Genomic DNA, 22,306 nt, shown 5'->3' on the forward strand with positions numbered 1-22,306 from the left:
TTAGCCATGAACAGGCCAGAATATCAGCTGCAGGGATGCTGCATGTGTATAATGTTTGCATGCACTCCCCCATGTGCAGCAGCGACTGCTGAGGCTGTTGAAAGCTCATGACAAAAGGTTAGCTTAAATAAGTAAATACAAGGGAAGGAAGCTGTAGCTGGAATTCAATCTGCTGCATGTCTGCTGGATGAGCAGGAGTATGACTTCAGCACTGAGCAAACCAGCGTTACTCAACTCGCGGTTTGTGGTCCAAAGGACATCAAAAGAGCTCAAAAAAATTCCTTCAAAAGTCTTTAAAATTGGAAACGAGGAAGTTAAAATCAAACACACGTGTACACGTTTTCACACAGCTTGTACATACGTATCTCAGCCCATTAGCTCTGCACTGTTGTTGTTACCAGTTAACATGTTTTTAATGGTAAAACCATTATTTTACTGAACTGCTCTGTTTTGTCTGTCACTCTTGTTTCCAGTTCTGGGATTTGAGATAATCTGTGGGTTCCTTTTTGAGAAGGATTTGTGACTTAAAATGAGTGAAATACTGGGCTAGCGTCTTTTGACATAATGAGGTAACTCGAATATTCAGACTTTATCATGAATCAGTGTTGAGAGCTGCAATACATTTGCATGCTAATCTTTCCATTAAATTACTAAATACACCGTCTAGGTAAATCTTAGTCAGTTTTAGATCCCACAGCTGTTACATTACGGAGTGAGGGTTTTGAGTCATCCCAATATAGCAGCCTTGCTGTTCTCAGGCAATTAATTTATTTGACCAATTAGGTTAATGAAAGAGAGCGAGCATAGGCTTACATATTTGTTTTAACTGTACACCTAATAAAATGCCTTATCACTCTCCCTGCTGGTTGGTTGGCTTGCTCGGCGTTGAGGACTATTTGTGAATTAATGGAACAGGGAGTTACGTCCTTCACTTTGGCTCCAGCACACCCTATGTTTTCCATTAGAGGAGTTCATTGCAGTGCTGCTTAGTCAGCTGCTACTGATGGGATCCGTGACTTGTGGCACAGTCTTGTGCCTCCACCAGCAACCAAGTGCTGGGATGGATGCTCTCTATGTAGAGTGGCTATAGAGAAAGAATAGGATCTTTTAAGTACCTTCCCACCTCCCACACCGCAGCTGCTGTTGCAGCGTGACTGCTCCTCGCAAAAGGGCTTGCATGCATTCTTGACCTTATTACTGGCAGCAGCATCCTTGATGTCTGTGAACCTAATGACCACAGTGGTAAGACCACTGACCGTAATAAATTTAAGTATGTGTGCAGTATTGACAGAGCTGGTGCCTAATGGAGCAGTGAAGGTTGGCTGCTTCAGCTGAGGGCAGAGCTCAGTGGGAGAAAATCTTTAGCTGTAGGAAGGAAGTGCAGAGTTACCTGATTCCTGACAGCTGTAAGTCCTTGTGAGAACTGGGGCTGGTGGAACAATGTGGTGGGGCTGCTCCTTCCCTTTTGGGAGTCCAAGTGGATAAATGGAGGAGAAAACTGAATGAAAAGATGGGCAGAACTGCTTCAGAGGGGCAGCCTGCATTTAGGGTTACTGAGAATTATCTGTGCATGTAGCAAGGGGTCCTTGTGTTGGTCCCAGGGAGCACTCCTTGCTTTGTGGTCTGCATGATGTTGCCCAAGGGCCTGGTGTCCCTTCTGTCCTGAGTTGCTAAGCAAAAATAGTGCCAGAACTGCGTGACTGCAGCCCTCTGCAGTTTAAAAACCCTGAGCCAGCACACTACTTTAAAATTTCATGGCATTCAATATGAGAGTGTTGCAGAAATAGCGAAGAGAAGACTGAGCCAGGCAGAACACTGGGGAGGATGGAAACAAGCATAAAAGAGCAATGAATGCCCACAAGGGCATGTCTCAGGCCTGCTGGGAGGTGTGCAGGTGAATGCTGTTCCTGCATCATGCATTCAGCTGTCACCACTGTCCTGGTCTTCCATCTGAATGCAGTAGGATTATAATTTAATATCAATTTCCATCTCTGATTTCCCCAACACGCATGTCAATATGATAGTCCCGGCCTACAGCTCAGCTTCACAGATGGTACCTGCATCGCAGAAAATATTAGACGACTCGTGCCCTAGATATGACAGAGTGCATTTGTGTACACAGCTGTGTATGCAGGAAAATCACTTTCATGGTAAAAAAGTAGAGTCACATAACAGGAACATGAAGTTTGGTAGGAGACTCAGGGGTGTCCTTGTAAGTGCTGGAACAAGATAATTGGAATAATACCTTACAACAGTGTATGGATGTGACAAATGTCTTTAAGGTATCTGCCTGAAGAAGTTGGCTTTTATCATTACTTTGGTATTTTATTGAAATCAACTCCGGTGACTGCTATGTCTAAAGTGGGAAACACTCCAAATGTTTCAGTGCCCCGCTGTTCAAAAAGCAAACACATCAAATGTCACTGCTTCCTTGAGGATTGCCTCGGGTTTCTTCAGGTCATGCACTGCTAGTGGCCCATTAACAGCTGTTCAGCTGTTGCAAATGGTGGAAGATCCAGAGGTGAGGACTCACATTGTCTGGCTTATTGCAGCCCCTGGACTCCAGATAAATGTTAGGAAAGATGGGAAGACAGGAAAGCCATTGTGGAGAGTGAGCATGCATAACCTCAAGTTTACTCCTTTACTGGGGACCAAGTTCACCGACAGCTAGAAAGTGTTGATTCTGTGGGATGCTTCCCAGCATCTCTGCTACTCTCTGTTGTCTCCTCCTATTCCAAAACTGCAGGAAGACATGAAGGAAAACTATTCTAAATCACCTAAAATGGGAGTGTAGAGTAAATAAGGTAAACTAAATTACAGCATTGTATACATTCTCAGATTCAATGTTCAAGTGACCTTAATTTGATTAAGCTTAATTCACATCAAAGTAAATTATACTAAGTATGAAACAGGGTTGATTTAATTAATAATGAGTGCGTCTGTGGAGATCTAATGCAGTTTGATTCATTCAGGAATGCTGATACAGATTAGCCTTCTAGAGTTTTCTCTTGTAAATACACCCTCCAGGACAGTTTACTAGTTATGGCTGAGCAGGTGTGATGGTGGGTCAGACTCCCTTGGCTCTAGAAGGACTTTCCCATTGCTCTCTGTTTGATTTACTCAGCATTTAGGTACCACTGTCAGGTGTTACCTGGTTCTGCCCTGTCCCTTTTGCTTTTTTCAATCCTTTGTGCCTATGTGGTGCTGTGGTATGAACTTTCTGAATAGCAATCACCTAAACAGCTTGTACTTTCAATATACAAAATCTCTACTCACCCACTTGCTTCATGCTTCCCCCCCCCCCCCTTTTCTGTCTATATGACTTAATGCTCTGTGATTATATTATTTGCCATATGATTGTTATAGGAGTGGACATGCTATGATATTTTGAACGTGAACCCTATCTACAGTGCAGAAGTTTCTGGAATATGGAACTATAGACTACTGCTTGAAAAGTCCCTTGGAGTCGGTCCCCATATTGGGGAATGATGGCTGTCCATGTCAGCATCTTCACACCTGCCTGTTTGAACTTGAAAGGGGATGACCCCAATCTAGGGGCTGTAGAGAGATACTGTTTATCTCTGGAAGCTTCCTGTGATTATTTGGCTCATTCTCTCTGCAAACCAGGCTCTGCAACCACTGAGGTATGCCCATCTCATCCTGTTTTAATATCAGCACATCCAGACGCATAAACAATGTGCTTCTTCATGAGACGATGAAAATCAATGAGGCTTTGAAAAGACATGCTCTATAAAGTCACGGCCTTATTTGGGAAGTTGCAAGAAGCTCGGCTGTCACAAGAGAATATTTTGGCTCCGTGACAGTTTCCTTTATACACTTCTTCAGCAAGGAATCTCCTGTGTTTGTACAATGATAACTTGCAAGTGTTGCATGCCTTTTTTTCCTGCCTGTGAGTACGTGCAGAAGAACCCAATGTTGGTCAAGAGAGAACAAATACCCCTTTGGACCCCTCTGTGCTCCAAAGTGTACTGAGAAAGAAGGTGTTCAAAGGTAAATTATAAAACTGGAAGTATCTTAGAATTCCTTAGTGGATTCACATGTGTTTTTATTACAGTAACAACCAAATACCCATTTTTTCCATTACTTATTTGTTGAGACCCAGCATTGGTTTATGTAACCATGGGGTTGTTTAGAAATGTCTTGATCTGCCATTGCCTCGCTAACCTTAAGTAGCTAAAAGATAAAGAGGAGTGAAAGAAGAAAACTGTGTTCAGAAGCTGAAAATCAGACTGGCTGTTACTGAATCCTTGTCTATATGATAGGCCATGGGTCTGGCAATGCTTGTGCTTCCTGCAGTACTACCTGATAATACTGGTGTCACTTCAAGTAATGCTTGCCTAGAGCACCCTGTGATAGCAGAGAGGAGTGGTGGAGTCCATGGACAGGAATGCAGGATTCTTGCAACTCGAGAGCTATTTGCTGCATATATGAGGAATGAGAGGCTGAAAAGAGCAAGCATTTGGGTTGGCTGATCTGCAGTTCTCTGAGATATAAATGTGAGTTGAAAACGTGGAATGACAATGAATTATGCATGACAATAGCTGGAAGTTAAGAAGGAATTAAGGGGAGTAAGATTTGGATGACATCTTGAGTTTTGTGATGGTCTGTCTGTGTGTGAGGCTCAGGCTTTCCACTTTTGTCTCCATTTGTAATTTCCACTTTCAAGGACACTCTGACTGCTCTGTGGCTTCATTCATTTGTAATTAGCTAAGCCAGGAGTTGATCTGGATTTTTATCTTTGATGGCCATTTTCTTCAGGATGTCATTTTTACTTGGGAAGACCAGGGTCTGTCATGTTAGAGGACAGTTCACCTCACTTTACCTCCGAAAATGAAGCAAGTAGGATTTGTCTCATGAATGAGAAATTCTGGAAGATATGTGTCAGTAGTCAGAACTGGTTGGAGAGTACTGAAGTGAGGTATGAGCAGCAGATGGCCAAAGCTCGTGGGAGCCCAGAGCCCAAGTTGATATTTGGTTTCAGGCAACATTTTTGAACCCCAAGCAATGCGAGGCAGGATAGCAGTGAAGCAGCACAGCATTTTGTCAGTGAGAGTCATAGGGAGAAAAAAGCTTTCACTTGCTGCAGCTCACTCTGGGGTTTGGTGAACAGCCCAGTTGGCATGGGTAAGGGTGGCAGTGGGTGTAATGCTAACCTTGATTCATGGTGCTGTAGAGCAAGTTGTACTAGATGCTCCTTCCTTGGCAGTAAAAAGGCTACCAGCAGTACTACAGGTAGTTAATCACAGGTCTGCTGTCTAAGCAGGTGGTTTTTTTGAGCCAGAGTGAGAAAGTGGGGTCATTAAGCTGAGAAATGGTAGACCATACAGTTCCAGCCAGCTGTGATATCTTCTGGCTGCAAAATGTGTTGCTATTTCTTGGTCATGCTGGAGAGTGGCCAGGGTTTGGACACCAGACAGGATTGGTTTGGTTTGTCAAAGGCCTGTAGCACAGGCCTAGGAGCTGGCAGAGGTCCTAAAGATCTTATTACGAGAGAGATGGCAAATTCTGGGTATGGAAGGCAAAGGAAGGTGCCCCAAAGCATGGGGGCTGTGTTATGGTTCTGCTTCTTTATGGGTGTTAGTGCTTGTCCTTCTGTTAGGAAACTGAGTCTCATTCCCACTAGCACTGGAAACTGGAGAATGGATGGTGTTCAGATGATGTCCTGAAAGCTGCCCCGCTGATGGATTGTGTGAAGGCTTTGGCTGCTATGCTGATTTTGTGATTTACATGCACTTAACTCTGAAGTGTAACGTGCTGCTTATGTAAAAAAGATACTTGTGTGTTAATTTTGACACCTCCTTTAATTAAACTGTCAAACCTAGTAATGTTTCACTGGAGAGTGCCCCTCTCTCTTCAAGATATCCTGCAGGAGCAGCCAAGATCAGGAGCTCTGATATTTCTCAGGTCCTTAAAAAGACAAGTCATTCCTTCCATATTCAGTTTCTTTGTCTGAAGAACAAAAAAGGGCATTCTTGACTGTCATCTGTGTTTTAGAATAGAACCTCATTTCTAAGAGTGAAGCAGTAGGACTTTATTATTATGGAAAATGAAACAACACCAGCCTTAATGTGATAGCAATACAGCTAAATCGTGGCAAATTCCTTATCTCGTGATGGTCTGGGTCATGATCAGATCTGAGCATTGATGTGTCTGTAAAATCCTCATGAGCCAGTAGCTCCTGAAACCTTGGCACTGTGATCTGGTAGCAGAGAGAGCTCACTCAACAGATTCATTGTGCCAGTGGAGTTTTCTTAACAGCAGTGTGGTCACTGTTACACTTCTGCTTTTATTCCCCAAATGCTAGCCTAGATTTTTCTGCTACTGCTTCCTACCGTTTTACTAGAGACTGCAGAGGAATAAGAAGGCTCAGTTGTTAACTTTGAATGTTTATTAGAGATGTCAAGTAAGCACTGGTATTTTCCACTCAAGTACAACTTCTGTCCTGACAGTGAACTTAATGATGAAAGTCAGTAGATGTTAATATCCTCAGCTGTGGGTGGGAAGCTGCCTAGTTCATGGTAGATACCTTTGGCTGCAAACGTGCTAGTATACAATTAAAGTGCTTTTACGATCTGGGCCATTTTCTTCCTTCAAAATAGCAAGGAGTCAGTGTGGTTTCAGTGATACGTGAATAGCTTTATTTATGTTTGTTCCTAAAATGCACTCTTCCACATTTCTATATAAACTAATCTGGAAGTGTATATAAACACTGAACACCCTACACGTAAGTATCAAATGGTTTATTGTCAGTAAGTGCTTTCAGGAGCCCAGTGGTTTATTCAGAGACTATTTTCCATATCCACTGACGTTTGATTTGATAGTGGTGATGATGCATGTCTAGTCTCAGTCTCCTGCTCCTCTCTTTTCCTGCTTAATCCCTCAAAACTTGGAGAAAGTCAACTAATTACAACTAGCTTGAAGGAAGATTCCAAATGGAAGTCCATGGCTCCAATTAATTTTCTCAGATAGCCCTTTGTATCTTCTGCTCAGTGTCTAAAAAGATTAAGATGCTAATCAGCAAACATGTATCAGGAGTAAAATGCTACGGCTGTCAGGTGAATATGGAGGTAGCATAACTTCTAATTGCTAAGGCAACTTTTGTGTGCAGCAAGATTCAAATTAATCTCTGCTGTACTGAAAAAGCTGTGGTTGATAGTTGCTTATCTAGGGATAAATATTATTTTCTTTCACTTCAAATTCATGCAGCCTCATACCTTTTCTTGGAAGGGATTTTGCATGATTTTAAATCATTTATTCATAAGCGGGCAGAAATTCAGGCACGAATACCCAAGTCTTAGTCATATCAACTAAGATCTGCGGACTGTATGGGCTGAATCTTAGTTTCTTTGGATGCTTGGTGGTATGACCGTATTTCTTTTACTAATTTGACATTTATCTCAAATACGCTTATCTTCTGCTGTCTGTCTTGTCTATTTAAAGTGCTAGAGACCTTTTCAATATTCAGCTTTATATAGCAACCAGCACCCCACAGTTCTAAACTGGACCAGTTATTTTAGGTACCATTGTGGTGACTGATAGCTCAATAATTCCTGTGCAGCTTTAAGTTTTCATTCAGACCGTCTCAGTTCTGTTGGACTGCAGATTGTTACGCAGAGTTATCCTTAAGGGCTCATGAGAAAATCACTAAGAATCCCATTTTCTCTGATTCACTACAGTGCGCCTTTCCTTGAGCCCCAGAGTAAGGCAGATGGGGCTGTGTTTGGGGAAACTTTCCATTTCAGCACTGTGCTGCATGCTTGTCTGCACCTGGTTCAGAGTATCCGCTCATGAAAATGATATGTGGTATTCCCAAAGTGATAAGAGTAAAACTGTGGGAGACCAGCGTGGGAAAAAGCTGACACTGGCTGTGCTGTGGCCAGGCCAGACCTCTCGGTTTGCAAAGCACAAAGTGTACAGGGGCCAAATCTGGGAGGGGGAAGTTTGATGTGGAAACGTTCATGTCTGGTTACATTTAAATCTATATGAATGTGGACACAGGTAGGTTTTTTTTTGTTTGTTTTTAATCAAAGCTAACTTCATGAAATCAAATTCTGGTGATCAAAATGAAGGCTATAGATGGAAATGAGCAGTCAGAAATGTAGGTGAGAAAACTATTCTTGTGCAGCAAAATTGATGTTAAGTTTTAAGACAATGCATAATAGAAATCCAGTGGATGAAAAGAGGGCAAAAAGAAGTTCATTTCCTCTCCATCCTTTCCTTTAAGAGCTGAAGGTTTTGAGTCAATACTCCAATATTGAATATACCATTGTTCAGTAGACTTTAGGGTGTTCTAATTACTTCTACAATTTTCTCAGTACCTGAACAAACGTAGGTAGCCATTTCTTCTTCTATTTCAATAATCCTTTCAAATCTTATTTTCTTAAGCCTAGGAGAGACTTCTGAACTCGGAGAATATCCTACTGAAAGGAGATTTTTCAGCATTTTCTGGGGTGCTGTCTGTGATTGCTATATCTTCCACTGTGCAGGATCACTGGAGCTGTTGTGAATGTATACTGATTACACGTGCTCCTGTTGGTTTATTTTGCTTCCCCCTTCACCTTCTGTTTTCCTCTTCATGAACTGAAGTTTTTATCTGATTTTATTTCTTCTTGAATGGTCTAAATGTCACTTCAGCATAATGATAACACAGGCTTAATGGCAGAAGTCTATGTAGCTTTTCCCTTGCTTCAGCAAAGGTATAAATAGTTATCTCGTTAAGATATCTCAGTTTGTGATCAGATAATGTCACCTAGCATTTGGCCAAGGCTTTGGTGGAAGCTTGGGTTAATGGACCAACAGTGATGCAACTGAGATACAGATGCAGAGTATCAGCACAAGGCCTTTGTGTGCTGCTGAAGTAGTAGGTTACTGTTTCTGTCACCGCCTCTCTTGTTTGTTAGAGGCTGAACTTAAACCCACATGTTGTTTTCTAGAACTTGCAGAACTGCTTCAGTGGGAACCATCATTGCTACTTCTGCCTGGCATTACATTGAGAAGTGGGAGTACCTCAGTTCCCAACCCCTTTAGCTTTTCACCCTGTCTCTCCCAACTATACTTAGAGTTATTTTCCTATTCCAAGACATAATTTTGTGGTATTGTGGGACAATTGAAACCTTCTTTGCTAAGAAGTCATAAGGAGATATTATAATCCCATTTTTATTTATTTATGTTGCCATCCAGGAGTTCATGAGGCTTACGAAAGTCCCTGTGTTCTCTGTTAGGTAATGTCCTGTTCATCCACGTGGGCGAAGTGACACAATCGTCTCAGGTCTTCCAGCCTTATTTGGGAATCCCACTGATTTATTAACCAGAGATGGCACTTCTGGTTATCATACAGGATAGGAGCCCTGCTCTTGCTGTCTGTAAGGCTACAAATGGTTGTGAAATTGCTGGCTTCTAAAAATGAAGTTAAAAAAAGTTATCCCACTGGAACCTCTTCAGCAGCTGACCTCTGCTTTGAAAGCTTCTGGAGTGTGTTTGCCTTTGAGCACAGTGAGCTCATTGACGAGGGAAGCCATCACTTCAACAGTTGACTGTTTATTTGCATAGTGGCACTTGCAGAAATTGGAAGAGCAGACAGTGGTTTTGTGAACTGTTTCAAAGAGAATGGATACTTAAGGGAAGCTGCACACTGTAACTGCTGTTAGCTGTGTAGAAAGGTTTTTATTTTGGCTGGCATAATCAATACGCACTAACATTTCAAGTGAAAAACAGCCCTGTTCTACTTCAACTCAAGTCAGAGTAAGGTTGGGGTGAACAAGGAAACCAAAGTTCAGGCTTTCCTTATTCAGACGAGTGGGATCTTGGCGTTCTCTGACTTTGAAGTTGAAATCCTGCTTCCTGTAAGTCAGGGGCAGGGCACTGCCTTGCACAAGGCTCTTGGGCACTGTGCTCAATAAGCATACACGTAGTGGACTGCATCCTAAATGTGCAAGATGGCTTTCCTTAGAGGTTGTCTTCTTTGTGGTAGTTTTAATGTCTTAGTAGGTTATAAGCAAAAGTACCTACTTTGTAGTTCCTCTCTTTCTGGATGCCTATGGAATAATTCATTTGCATCAGATGGTGTGACTGCATGTGTTTTTGCGCTCCTACAGAGTGCCCTTATTATCACTTAATGCTATCACATTTGTTTAAAAGGATATAAAACCAAGCCCAAGGTCATTACTGCATACATATACCACAGCCCAAATAAATTCTGACTGTTTCCAGTGGTGATATTTTGCCAACAGTGCCTTTTCCCATTGCTCCAGCCCCTTCTGTCTATACTTTATCAGCACCATGGGGTCAGATGCTGATGAGATGTGTCACAGATTGCTGCTTCCTGGTGATGTTGCTGCCTGTATTTTGCTATTCTCAGAATCCCATAGCTTGATGGGACAACTACTGTCATCAAGCAGGTTGACTGAAGGCTCTCCAGGAGTTATGGTTGGGTCTGGGTGGATGTTTTATACTCCAACCCTCCATGTGAGAATGTTTTCTGGTACTGGGTTTGAGCTGTAGCTATAAAGGGAAAGGACAAAGGGGTGGGGAACAGCCCAGAGGCAGTGCCTCCTCCTGCCTTTCCCAGGCAGTGCCCCACCATCTTTCCCTCCCAGGTGAGAAGTGGCTATCCCAGAATCTGACTGTCATTTCCAGTACTCCCCTCCCCTAGCCTGCTCTCCAGCCACCATCCTGTTCCCCTTTTGCCTGGCCCAACCTGGCATCCTTAAATCTTGCCTCCCTTTCAGAGATGCAGAGGCTCACTCTGGTGTGCACAACAGCATGACAAAACCTTTCTGCATCCTTCCTAGCATATCGCTGTGTCTGCTTGTGGCTACTGGGGTCGACCCATGCAATCCCAAAGCCAGCAGAATGGACTATACTCAAGGCAGTGGGCACAGGCTGCACCCCGAGCCCTGGTCCCCTGCACCGGGAGCCTCGCTGCGCTGTTGCCGTGGAGATTGCGTGTGCTGTTGCTAGGCAGCTGGAGCATCTTCCTTCTCTTACCGCAATGCCACGAAATCCTGAACTTTCCCCATTCCCTTTGCCCTTCCTCTGCCTGGCAGAGATGGCTCTTAGCCAGCTTCATTCCATGGCACTGCGGTGGGCTGTGGGTGTTAACCCTGCAAAACAAGAAAAGCTCACGCGGTGATGCAAATGGCACTGACGGCACTGATGAATTCAGGGCTGAAGGAGTTAAACTGGTTGGGGATAGACTACAGAGGAGATGATTACTAGTAGATAAACTCCTTTAAAATGGTTTGGCTTTCTTGGAAGGGGAGGTTGGTGACTGCAGCCTTTTGTTGCATCATTGGTGGTTTATATGAATAAAAGCACAGACTAAAATATCTTACAAGGTAAGAACGTTGGCTTGAATGGGCCTGATTAGTCTCTTGGGTTATGGTATATATTTAGCTTTCTGTCGTCCTCTGCTCGTGTTTACTGATTTTGGTGTAGCATGCGGATGATAATTTATCCCGTCGTGTACAGTATTTGACTTATTTGGCTTGAATAATAAAGATATCAGCCTGTATTCTTAGAGTATACTGCATTAATCAGACTTGCAGGAATGATCACATGGTACTCTATCGCCTTTCCCTGTTAGCTGCTGCTTGTCAGCAGCTGGCTGAGCTGTAGGCTGCAGGCCAGTATCTGCATACCCTTTCTCTTCAGAATATTTCAAATACTCAGTCTCGTCATTATGCGTTTTGCTGCAGTTTGACAAACTAAATGGTTTTCCTGCGCGCAAGGAGGATTATTTTAAATTCCAGAGCATTTGTGTAGTTACTAGGCCATGTATGCATTTGAAGAATTCAGGTAGGCTCTCTGTTTTATACATCAGTGTGCTCGGTTTTTGTTCTCACCGGGTTTTTGCTGTGTAATGTCAGTCAGCTCTACAGTATAGTTCTTCAGCGTGTGAATGTTTCTTGTGTTTTAAACCTTTACCCTGTGCATGGGGAGAAGTGCTTGAAGGGTAAGATGCAGGTAACGGTAGCTAACCGCATGATGAAGTGCAAAGCTGAGTAATTGAATATATCGTGCACAGATTTCATAGCCGTGCAGCCGGGAGCAGCAAGTGCAGTGCAGTTATAAATATAAACCAGAAACTGCTCTGTTTAAAAGGGTCTTTGCTATTTTTGGTTCCTGAGAATCTGACAGATGCTCCTTTGAGATAGAATCCTGATTGTGATAGAGAAAATTGATGCTTGGATTGTATATAGGATTATATTTTATGCTGCTGCAGAGTATACGTGTCTGTTTGTCATGATCTGGTAGTTGCAGAATTCCATATGAATTTTGCTTAAAATAAAGGTATCGTTGGGTTTGGTTTCACGTTTGCAAACATTTGAGCAATGGGGTTTGTTAGAGTATAAAATTAGCACCTTTCATTTGTTATTGGATTTGCTCAGCATTGTTTTTGCACCCCCCCGCCCCACCCCATCCCCGATATAACTCTGTCCTTATGCAAGTATTGAGGGCTCTTAAGACTATAACAAGTATTTGAAGGCATGAAACAGGATTTCTACAGAAACTGAGTATTTTTTTTTCCTGCAGTAAAACAGTATTGGACTTATATATATATATATATGTCTGTATATGTATTTCTGGTTTGTAGTGGCATGGTAGGGGGTATCTTTTTTTCTTTCTTAATTTGTTTGGCTCGGTGTTTTCTCATAACTCATGTTGTAAAATTTCTGGGTAAGATGGTGTCAATGTTGTAACAGTATTAGGGATCATCTTGTTATACATTGGTGTGACCAAATATCATCATCATCATCATCATGCATCATATTCTATTCAGTTTTGAGAAGAGGTTGTTTGACCAAGTATTTAACTAGATGAGAGGATGGTTTGTCTTTGTGTATAGGAAGAACATTCTGTACCAAATACTTTCAAATTATTTTGTCTGATGCTAGAAAGTTTATTATTGATATTATTTCTGTCTTTTGTCAGAGCATTTATGTCAATTTATGACAATTTAATATACTGGCAATTTCCCTTTTTTCATGTTTTGCTCATCAGTTCTTTGTGGAAGTGGACAGTATCAAAAGCAGTGAAAGCAATTGCAGGAACCCCCGAGATGTCCCGATTCCATCCATAAATGCTGAGGAGATAAGCTCATGGAATGTGCTTCCCCTGTTGTGAGATGCAGTGTGATGCTGTCTGAGTGAAAAGATTTTACTGGAAAGCCAGTTAATGCTGTGTAACTGCAGTTGTCATAGGGCTGTCAGGAGATGCTTGAAATCTTGACATCACTGATTGTTGGCAGTAAATTAAGCTGCAAATGGGCCCCAAACTTACTGTGCCACTTCCTATGCCCGCAGTTATTTGTATTTCATCCAATTGATCCTATTCTTAACAGAGTGGAACTCTCAATAAATCTACCCCGGGGAGGGGAGTGGGAAGGAAGGTATTTATAAAAATCCTGTTTTAAAAGCTTCAGCTGTCTTTCAGTGTTGTTCCTACACATCTCGTGCCAGGAAGACACCTACTTTTATGACAGGAATGGTCAAATGCCAATTGCACGCCCATTAGGCTTATTAAATTACTTGTCTTCTCTTAGACTTTCTTTGAAAACACTATTAACATTTAATGTGTAGAAGACTAGGCCTTTTCTTTTAAATCTTTCACGTCGTGGTTTCTGGATCTCAGCATTTAAATGGCATTTGTTTTATTTGGCATTTCAGTGGTGTTTTGTTAAGGTTGTGTTTGCATGTTGATAGGTTTTTTATGGTATGACTATTCCCATACCTGTGGCTGTATTACGCTTTGATGGGATCAAAGCATTTCTTTAAAGAAGGTTGGTCTAGTTGAGCAGTGGGGTGGAAGTCTCTCCCCCATATTCATGGGATGCAAAGCTGGTGGATCAGTAGATGGCAGTCTTTTCTGGGTTGATGGACTCTGACATTTGGAAGCTCCTTGCATTCCACTGGTGACATTTTCCCTTGAGGACAAACCACAAGCTTACCCTCACCTGCTCTGCCCAGCAGCCTGTGACCTGCAAGTGGATATTTATATGCTTCTTGCAGAAGCATAGTTTCCATGGTCTCCTCTGGACCTGCTCTGACACCTCCACCTCTTTCTTGAGCTGGGGCCTGAATGCAGTACTCCAGATGGGGCCTCAGGAAGGCTGAGCAGAGGGGGACAATCCCTACCACTGCCCTGCTGGCCTCCACTCTCGATGCAGTCCAGGATACAGTTGGCCTTCTGTGCTGGGCCTCAGAAATCCATAGGGCTCCATGGATGGGTAGTGGGCTTGTGGCACCCCAGCACAAGGGATGCCTTCTCAGACTGTCTGTCCTGTGTTCCCCTGCAGTTTCAGTTTGATGCAGCATTTTTCAGTTCTAAATGGTTATGGAGTATTTGTGCTGTTAAGCAGCCGCTGGTTTTCTCTATAGGAAAGTCCCATATAGATGGTTGGAATAACCCCAGTGTGTTGCTTGTGAAAGCTCTCTGGGATGGAGTGTTAGTCCTGTGGTTGCTGTTGAACTAATGGGGACTTAAACCTTGGAGAAAATAAGGGAGTAAATCCACTTAGTGATCTTGTAGCTTCTTGCACCAGGAAAGATGGGTTTATCTGGCTCTTGGGAAGTGCCTAATAGCCCCAGAAAACCTGCAATTGCTTTTGAAGTGAAGCTGAAAGGAGCTGAGCTGGTTCTTGGTTTATGGAGGCAGCTGGATTATGTGAGATACCAGTTGCACCCATTTCCATGCTGAGTTTCTGTGCCGTCTTCACAGAACCCCAAACCTGGCATATGTTTTGTTTATGACTGGAGATAACACTGCTCAACAGCCACGTTTTTATCATCTGCTGACTCCAGCTGAAGTTGTAAGAGGGCTGTGAGCATGAAGCCAAAAGGAGGTGTTGCCCACTTGGCCACAAGTGGTGCTTTTCTCATTGTGCTCTGTCCAGGTTTAGCTCTATAACAGCAGAACACAAATGCAGTTTTATTCTTTTGTTGCCATGCCTTTATCTCGGTGAGATATTACTTGGTATTCTTTGCAGTGAGCTTCTGTCTGTCTATTTCTGATACACCGCCCACCACAGCATCACAGTATTTTTAACTGCATCTTCTATTCCCCCATCCACTGAGCAAGCCTGAGAATGCTACAGGAAGGAAAACGAGGCTTTCGACGTAGCTGGCTATGAGCAGGAGAAGCAAAATCTGCTGATGCAAAGTTCAGAATGAACGTAAAGCATTTCAGTGCAGCAATTCTGCCTTTTCACAGTGGGCACAGAACCTTTAACCTGATGATCCCCAAAGCAGCAGCAACAGCTCTCAGGTGGTAACTTCCAATGTTAAAACTCAGAGCCAGGAGGCTTCTCCTTTCCCCTGCCCCAAAGAAATAGCAAAACCATTTATAGAAATGAAAAAAAAAAAGCTGCTGCTCAGAAAGATTGCAGGTCTTTCTTCTGTGCCTTTTCCTGCTGAACACTCCAAAAAAGGAGGCTGCTTGAATAGTTCTAATTTTCAGAAATGCAGCTGTAGTCAGAGTAGTCAAGTGACTTTTTGAAGCTGTAGGTGAAGCACTCAAAGAGATTTACTTGTGTCACCAATTGTTCCTTAAAGGAAATAAGGTCTGCAAGAAATACAGCTATGTTGATGAGCAAGAAGCAGCAGGAAGATGGCCAAGGGAGGATTTCAGCTGCTACAAGAGTGAGGTTTTGTGGAGAAGGGTGACAGGGTTGCAACACAGTGGAGGGGTGGAACAAATCATGGTTCCAAGTCAGTGAGTCTGACCTCCAGGTGAGATGGAGCAGACAGTGAAAAACACACCAAATAGTGCAGTTAGTCTTTTCTGACAGGAGTGTGGAAGAATCAGGGCATAACTATTACTAAAGTCAAAAGGCATTAAATGCAATGGTGCAAACAAGTTTAAAATCGATAAAATCCATTGGTGGTATTTGGGCAGCATGTAATTGATTGCAATGTCTCAGCCCATGCTACCCTGCATTGCTGAACTTTGCGTGCATTGCCATGTTGAGTGTATCCAGTGGGTACTTAATATAACAGCCACCAATGTGTGAACCTAAAAGCTGCATTGCTGCTTGCTCAGCAAGCAGACCTCCAGCAAACCAGCTCGTAGTGTGTATTTATTTTGTCCTTGTGCCAATATAGCGAAAATGAATGCAAAACTTGATAAAAATAGATCGTTGGGACAGAAGCTTTTGATTGCACACAGGAACTGGTGAGTCTAGTTGTTCACGTTGCACATGTGAATGTTCCTTATGATGCAGCTTACCAGGGAATATACATGTACCCAGAGGGTTACAGCTGTAAGATCCGTAATGCTTTTTTGCATCTTCATGTGAGAGTTCACACCTAACTTTGTGACCAAGAGGCCAAATTACAAAAGGAACCAGTTAGGATTATTTCTTTTTTGTGCATGAGGGTAATTGCCTGAAATCTGTTCTCTGTTATTTGAAATCGATTTTAGCTACTTGATTTTTGGACAGTTGTTATTTATCTACACAAGACAAAAGCCCTGAGGAAATGTTGCTTCTTTACTCAGCAGATTGAATCAAATGTTTTTGCTGACATATTTTTCCCTATGACAACTGACACTGCGGTTGTCGTGTATTTCCTTGGCTTGACACAGATACATTTGAAGAGCAGAGGAATGTTTCTGAGGAAGTAATATGAGAAAACCATTGCTGGGAATGAAGATAAGCATATATGCTATTCTCATAATTGATTGGATTGGAGGGTATATTTAACAGCTGATGCCTATCTCTTATTGGCATTGCTACCTTCTTAGGGGTGAGTGCTTTGTTTTGCTGTGCTGATGCCTTCCTGAGGTGCCCATCATCTCTATCCCAGCTCCAAGTTCAACATGTAACACCACAGGTGCTTGGGTTCCCACTTGCCTTTTCTTTGGTACATGTTCCATCAGTTTGAACCTTGTACTTGCAAGTTTCACTTTAATTAGTTGCAGGTGAAGAAGATGCTGTGTATGGGGGGAGAAGGGGAAATGTCAAGAGAGCTGATGCTTCATTACTAGAAGTACTTCTTGAGAGATGAAAACCTGGATGTGAGGGATGCTGAGGAAAACTTTCCTAGGCGATAGGAAATGTGAGGCAAAGTGCTGTGAGGTTTGGGGGTAACAGCCTGGCAAAGCTGACCACAAGATTAGGTTCAGGGCTGATGGGTCTGTCCATGGAGGTAGAGCTATGAGTTTGAATCTGAAAAGTAAAAACTTCCCACTCTGGTGAAAGTACATGCTGTGCTTCAGTTTCTATCAAGAAGTATCATAAGTGTTTTCATTTAGGTTGTTCAAGTAGCATGGCATCCGGTGCTGGTTATGAAGATTCTCTTAAAATTCTTTGCCTGATTGTGGGTGATGTGGGATGAAAACCTGTTCTTAGAATCACACAGAGCTGGGTTGAAGTCTGGGTTGTCCACATCCTAACAAAAAGAGTCTTAGGCGCGTACCTGCAAGGCAGGAGAGATTGCACTGTATTCATGGAAACCTATGTAAAGCATGCTATCATAGTGCTGTTGTAGCTGCTGTAGTCTAAAGGTAATGAGCCAGTGTATGGAGGGAATGGAAATTAAAACACCCAGAAAGAAAAATAATTCTTTGAAGTTAGACTTCAGCTTTTTATTAATGTATCAGATTTTAGCAATGTTATAAAACATTCCCATTAAACTGACTTCCCATTAAATCTGTTTGTGGGAGAGGTGGAAAAGAGGGGTGAAGAGAACAAGTTTGAAGGAAAGAAAAGGAGAAAAAGATGAAGTTTAGGAAAATGAATGAAGCTTGTGCTTCAAACTGGAGAGTGTTCTTGTATCTAAAGCCTTGTCCTTAATTCTGGCGGTAAGAACTAATCTAATGAAAGGTTTGCAGAAATAATTTGTTTCTCCACAGAACATCTTTGCTTGATGAGACAGCAGTTTTTGATGTTGTTTCCTACGAACTGCAGATCATGGAGTTGATTCTGTTCTGTCCAGCTGTCACAGATTTGCTGCTCTTTAGCAAGGGGCTGTTTATTATAAAGCTAGTTTAAAATGCAACCGGTAAGACTCTTTTTAATATCCATTATAAATTATTTGAGATCAAAGCCACGTTCTTATTTTAATTGAGGGAATGGAAGTCATTTTTCAAAAATCAAGCAAAGAAATCATTTTGTGTGGATCAGATATTCACAGGAGCACGTAGCTGCTCTTATTCTAGAGCAGAACCAGCTGGATGCTATTTACAAAGAAATCTAGCCTTTGTATTTAAAAATTCATATACATGTGGAATGTCTTAATTACTTGAAAAATCTGTTTTTGAGTGCTAAATAATGTGGAAAATCTAATTCTCTGCAGTTGTCTGTGCATTGCAGGATGGAGGGAGAGGGCATTATGATGCTGTTGTAACTTAGAAAAATAGCAGCTTCTTACATCCATGATTTTTCAGTGCATTAGGTTGCAGGAAAATAAGATTGATGTAGAGTTCTTCAGTAGGAAGCCTCTAAAATTGGTGAGGGAAATCATCCCCTGTGTGCTTTTTACATTACTGAGATGTATCAGTAAATGTTTGTGGCTGATGGATAGGTAATAGGTAGGCAGTGGTGGTCAAAGCCTTTCTAGAAGAACATGCAAGAAGGACAAAATCAAGCAAAATTCACATATAACCCAGAAGAGCTCTATCAGAGCAAAATAAATGTGTGAGTGTGCTTTGTTCATGACTGTCACAGGAGAAGGAAGTTGCTGCCTAGAGCCTATGCTGTAGGTCACACGCAGTTACACTTGGGCAGAAATAAATGCATGTCCCAGTTTCACCAGATGACTGCATCATCATTTGAAAACAGAGAATGCAGCTGAAGCTTCACCATGCTTTAAAACAAACAAGGCAGGCCTTTGAGTCAACTGTAAGTGTGCTGTGTGGTGCAACTGGACTGAATCCATTATGGGATTGGGATGCTTCAGTTGCAAGAAAAATAGCAAATGATTTATGAATCCTAAGTGCTTAATGCTACAAAGGGTGGAGGAAAAAACACAAACCTTAGGAAAAGATCACACTTCAGAGACATTATTGTGCTGCCAGGCAAGATTCTTGGCACTAATAACAAGTAACGCGTTCGTATCAGTAGGTCCCCTATAGTCATTTTTAGCTGGTGCAGATAACTAATGGTAATTTCCAAAGGCGCTCAGACAGCACAGGCTCATTAAATAAAGACATGTGTTTATTTAAACTATTTTTAAAGTGCAAAGTGAGAAGGAGGAGAAGGAAAACATCTGATTACAGAAGAAAGTGAAGAGTATGAATCCTCAGGGTACAGCGCGTGTAAGGTATCTAGATAATTTAACATGAAAAAATCATCTGATTTAGTGTGGAAACTTCTGACATTGCTGACAAAGATGTAGCAATATCCTGGCTTTGAAGGTTGAAGTAAGAGAAAATCAATCCTGAAATACGATGAGGCTTCCTGGCGCTGAGGCCTGTGGAAGAGTGGCGATGCTCAGAGAGGGAAGTCATGCTCTTGTCATTACTTCAGTGCCAAGCTCCAGTTGCTCGCATTTAGATAGAGTTCTCTGCCCCCAACAGTGATCACATCCAGGTCTGTTGATGTGTAAGAGTTGCTTGTGTGTGTCTGTGGGTACGAGCTCTGTGCAGCTTTGTCCCAGCAGCATCCCACATCCTCTCTGAGCCCAGCCACGTTGTGTGACGTCAGGGCAGCCTCCATTGCCAAGCACTCAGGATTCCAGTTGGCTGCTCTTGTGTGTGTGGGTGAAGGGAGAGCAAAGGGTCAGACATGGAGTGTTTCTGCCTGTTGATATGCAATTTGGCTTCTGAGACCTGGAATGTGTTTTGCTTGGCTTTCCTGGTTTGTTCTGGTGGAAGCATCTGAGGTCAGCTGGGCTGCCCAGGGCTGTTGGGGATGGTGGGCCCTGCTCAGGGTACAAGAAGAGGAGGACCTTGCACCTCTACCTCCACATCCAGGGATTTCTGCATGTGGGATTCCAGCAGAGCCAGAGACTCTGCCCCATTTTTGTTTCTTGAGGTGTTTCCCTCACCAGTTTTCTTTGTATTGGGTTATGATCCATGCAGAGCAAGCAGCTGGCTGCACCATGCCAAATAAACCACTCTGTTGCGTTCTCAGAACTTCTGAGGTTTTAAACTCTCTGTCTGCAAATTACATGTATGTAGATTCAAATGACCAATCTCAGAACTCAGTCAGGTCTTTTAGATGTTTCTCAGTACTTTAAAGGGATGACACAGAGTCTCTTGGTGTGTACCACAAATAGAAATTTTGATTTATAAGTATGCACTGACACACACATCCTGTTTTATACTTTATGGAGCCCATCTGGTACAGGAGCTGTATTTAAGAAAATTTAATGCAGGAGAAGCAAAACCCTGCCATTGCGTTGCTACAGTGCAAAATTACACACTGTACAGCAGCTTGCACTCTTGTTTTAAAATGATGACTGACAGAAAGCGTGTTTCCAGGGCTTTCTATGCTGAACGGATTACTTAAACCACAGATTCCTTCAGATGTCTGAGCCCAGCCATGGCAGCATTAAGTAAAGAAGTCAGAAACTTGAGTGAGAATGCTCACTGAAACCATTATTAAGCTTTAAAGGAGGCAATGAAGCAAAGATTAGATGTAGCTGGGTGTGGAAAATAGCTGTGGAAACAGGTGCTGCTTGTCACTTTGAGTTTTACTTTGATGACCAAACAATTTCAGGTGGATAGAGACAGAGATGGTGAACGGGTCTGGCTATGTAGGAATTGCAGCCTCTTGCACCACTGCTTGATGCAACCCAGGAGGGCTGCATTTCTCCTGGGAACTCTTCAGTCAGACATATGGGCCAGAGTAAGTCATCTGTTTCTGCAGTCAGTGCTTAGTGTGCAGACCCAAAATCTCTGTAACCTTGAGAGGGGATCAAATATGACCGTGATGCCTGAGCCAGGGAAACAAGGATTTGTCTCTAATGCTGAGATTTAAAGCAGATGCTACCAGACATGACATACGTGTCTGTGGGCACTGGACACACTGTGCTCATAAGCATGAATGCAGTGGGTCTCACTGAGTATATTACTACTGTAAATGGAAGCCGTTTTTCAGATTGAAATGCAGGCATTTGTATAATGTGAGCATTTTTCCTGAGTATTTCCTTGGTGGAATTTGTGAAATGGAAGGTGGGGACGATGATGCTTTGCTGTGGTTTCCAGCCCAAGTAACTGTCTATGGTGATTCAAGTGTGGCTTCTAAGCAGGAATTATTCATATTTATCCAATAGACTTGGCAAAAGCCTGTAGGTTTGTTTACATTGCTGAAACTCAAATCTATTTGTCTGGTGAATTTAATGACAGAATGTGTGGGCTTTTATATTTATTTATTTCTATACAGGCGTATTAAGCAGAATGTAAAAAATGAATGTTTTGCATTAGTGCATGATTTAGACAACTGAAAAGGGAATGTGGTGGTGAACTTGTCATGCCTCAGATCAGAAGACACAAATCACAGAGAAATTAGGATGTAAATACCAACGAGTGTTATCCCAAAAAAGTTACAGGCAAATTAATTTCTGTTGTTTAGAAAGTAAATATCAGTTAAGTGTGCTTTATAGTGGCAATCATGATAGTGTTTGTATACTAGTTAATAGTATCTCTGTTTTGATGAGGGGAGTCCCAATATACTATAAAGATGTTAATCAATGAAGACAGCATTCTTGCAGGATCAGAGGGCTGGAGCAACTCTCCTGCAAAGTAAGGCTGAGGGAGCTGGGCTTGCTCAGCCTTGAGAAGAGAAGGCTGAGAGGAGACTGCAGTGCAGCCTTCCAGTATTTAAAAGGGGATTATAAAAAGGAGGGGAATCAACTTTTTACAAGGGTAGACAGTGATAGGACAAGGGGGAATGGCTTTAAGCTCAAGGAGGGAAGGTTTAGATTGGATGTCAGGGGGAAGTTCTTCACAGAGAGAGTAGTCAGGTGCTGGAACAGGCTGGCCGGGGAGGTTGTGGATGCTCCATCCTTAGAGGTGTTCAAGACTAGGTTGGATGGGGCCCTGAGCAACCTGGTTTGGAGGCTGGTGGTCCTGCCTATGGAAGAGGTGTTGGATCTTGATGATCCTTGAGGTCCATTTCAACCCAAGCCATAATGTGATTATTATAATTATCCCTACTTTCTGGTTAGCAGGAAAACTAAGGTTAAATGACACACCATTGGTCGGATTCTGGATTAGATGTAGTTCTCGGAATAGAGATAATTATTCAAACTTTCAATCCAAATTCTTAATTCAAATGTTAGAAAGAGCTTGTCTTGTTGGGAGCTCAAATGTGAGATCAGCCTGTAGAAGGTTCAATGACTAC

General features: G+C 42.4%; 1 protein-coding gene across 8 annotated transcripts in view; it reads left to right on the forward strand.

Moving 5' to 3' along the window:
• The window catches only part of EVL (Enah/Vasp-like), a 118,536-nt gene that overhangs the window by 5,587 nt on the left and 90,643 nt on the right, over positions 1–22,306 (forward strand). Inside the window, exon 1 of one of the 8 annotated variants that reach the window (XM_032445171.1) lies at positions 11,097–11,357. The exons of 6 other annotated variants lie outside the window; for them this stretch is intronic. Coding sequence is in view for 1 of the 2 variants with exons in the window: in XM_015865520.2 (XP_015721006.1) it covers positions 11,795–11,817 (23 nt within the window). In the remaining variant the exon portion in view is untranslated. Of the gene's footprint in view, positions 1–11,096; positions 11,358–11,611; positions 11,818–22,306 lie in introns of those variants that run through there. One more of the 8 variants, XM_015865520.2, reaches the window with a different exon arrangement.

This window comes from Coturnix japonica, chromosome 5 (assembly GCF_001577835.2).
Source record: "Coturnix japonica isolate 7356 chromosome 5, Coturnix japonica 2.1, whole genome shotgun sequence".
Taxonomy (NCBI): Eukaryota; Metazoa; Chordata; class Aves; order Galliformes; family Phasianidae; genus Coturnix; species Coturnix japonica.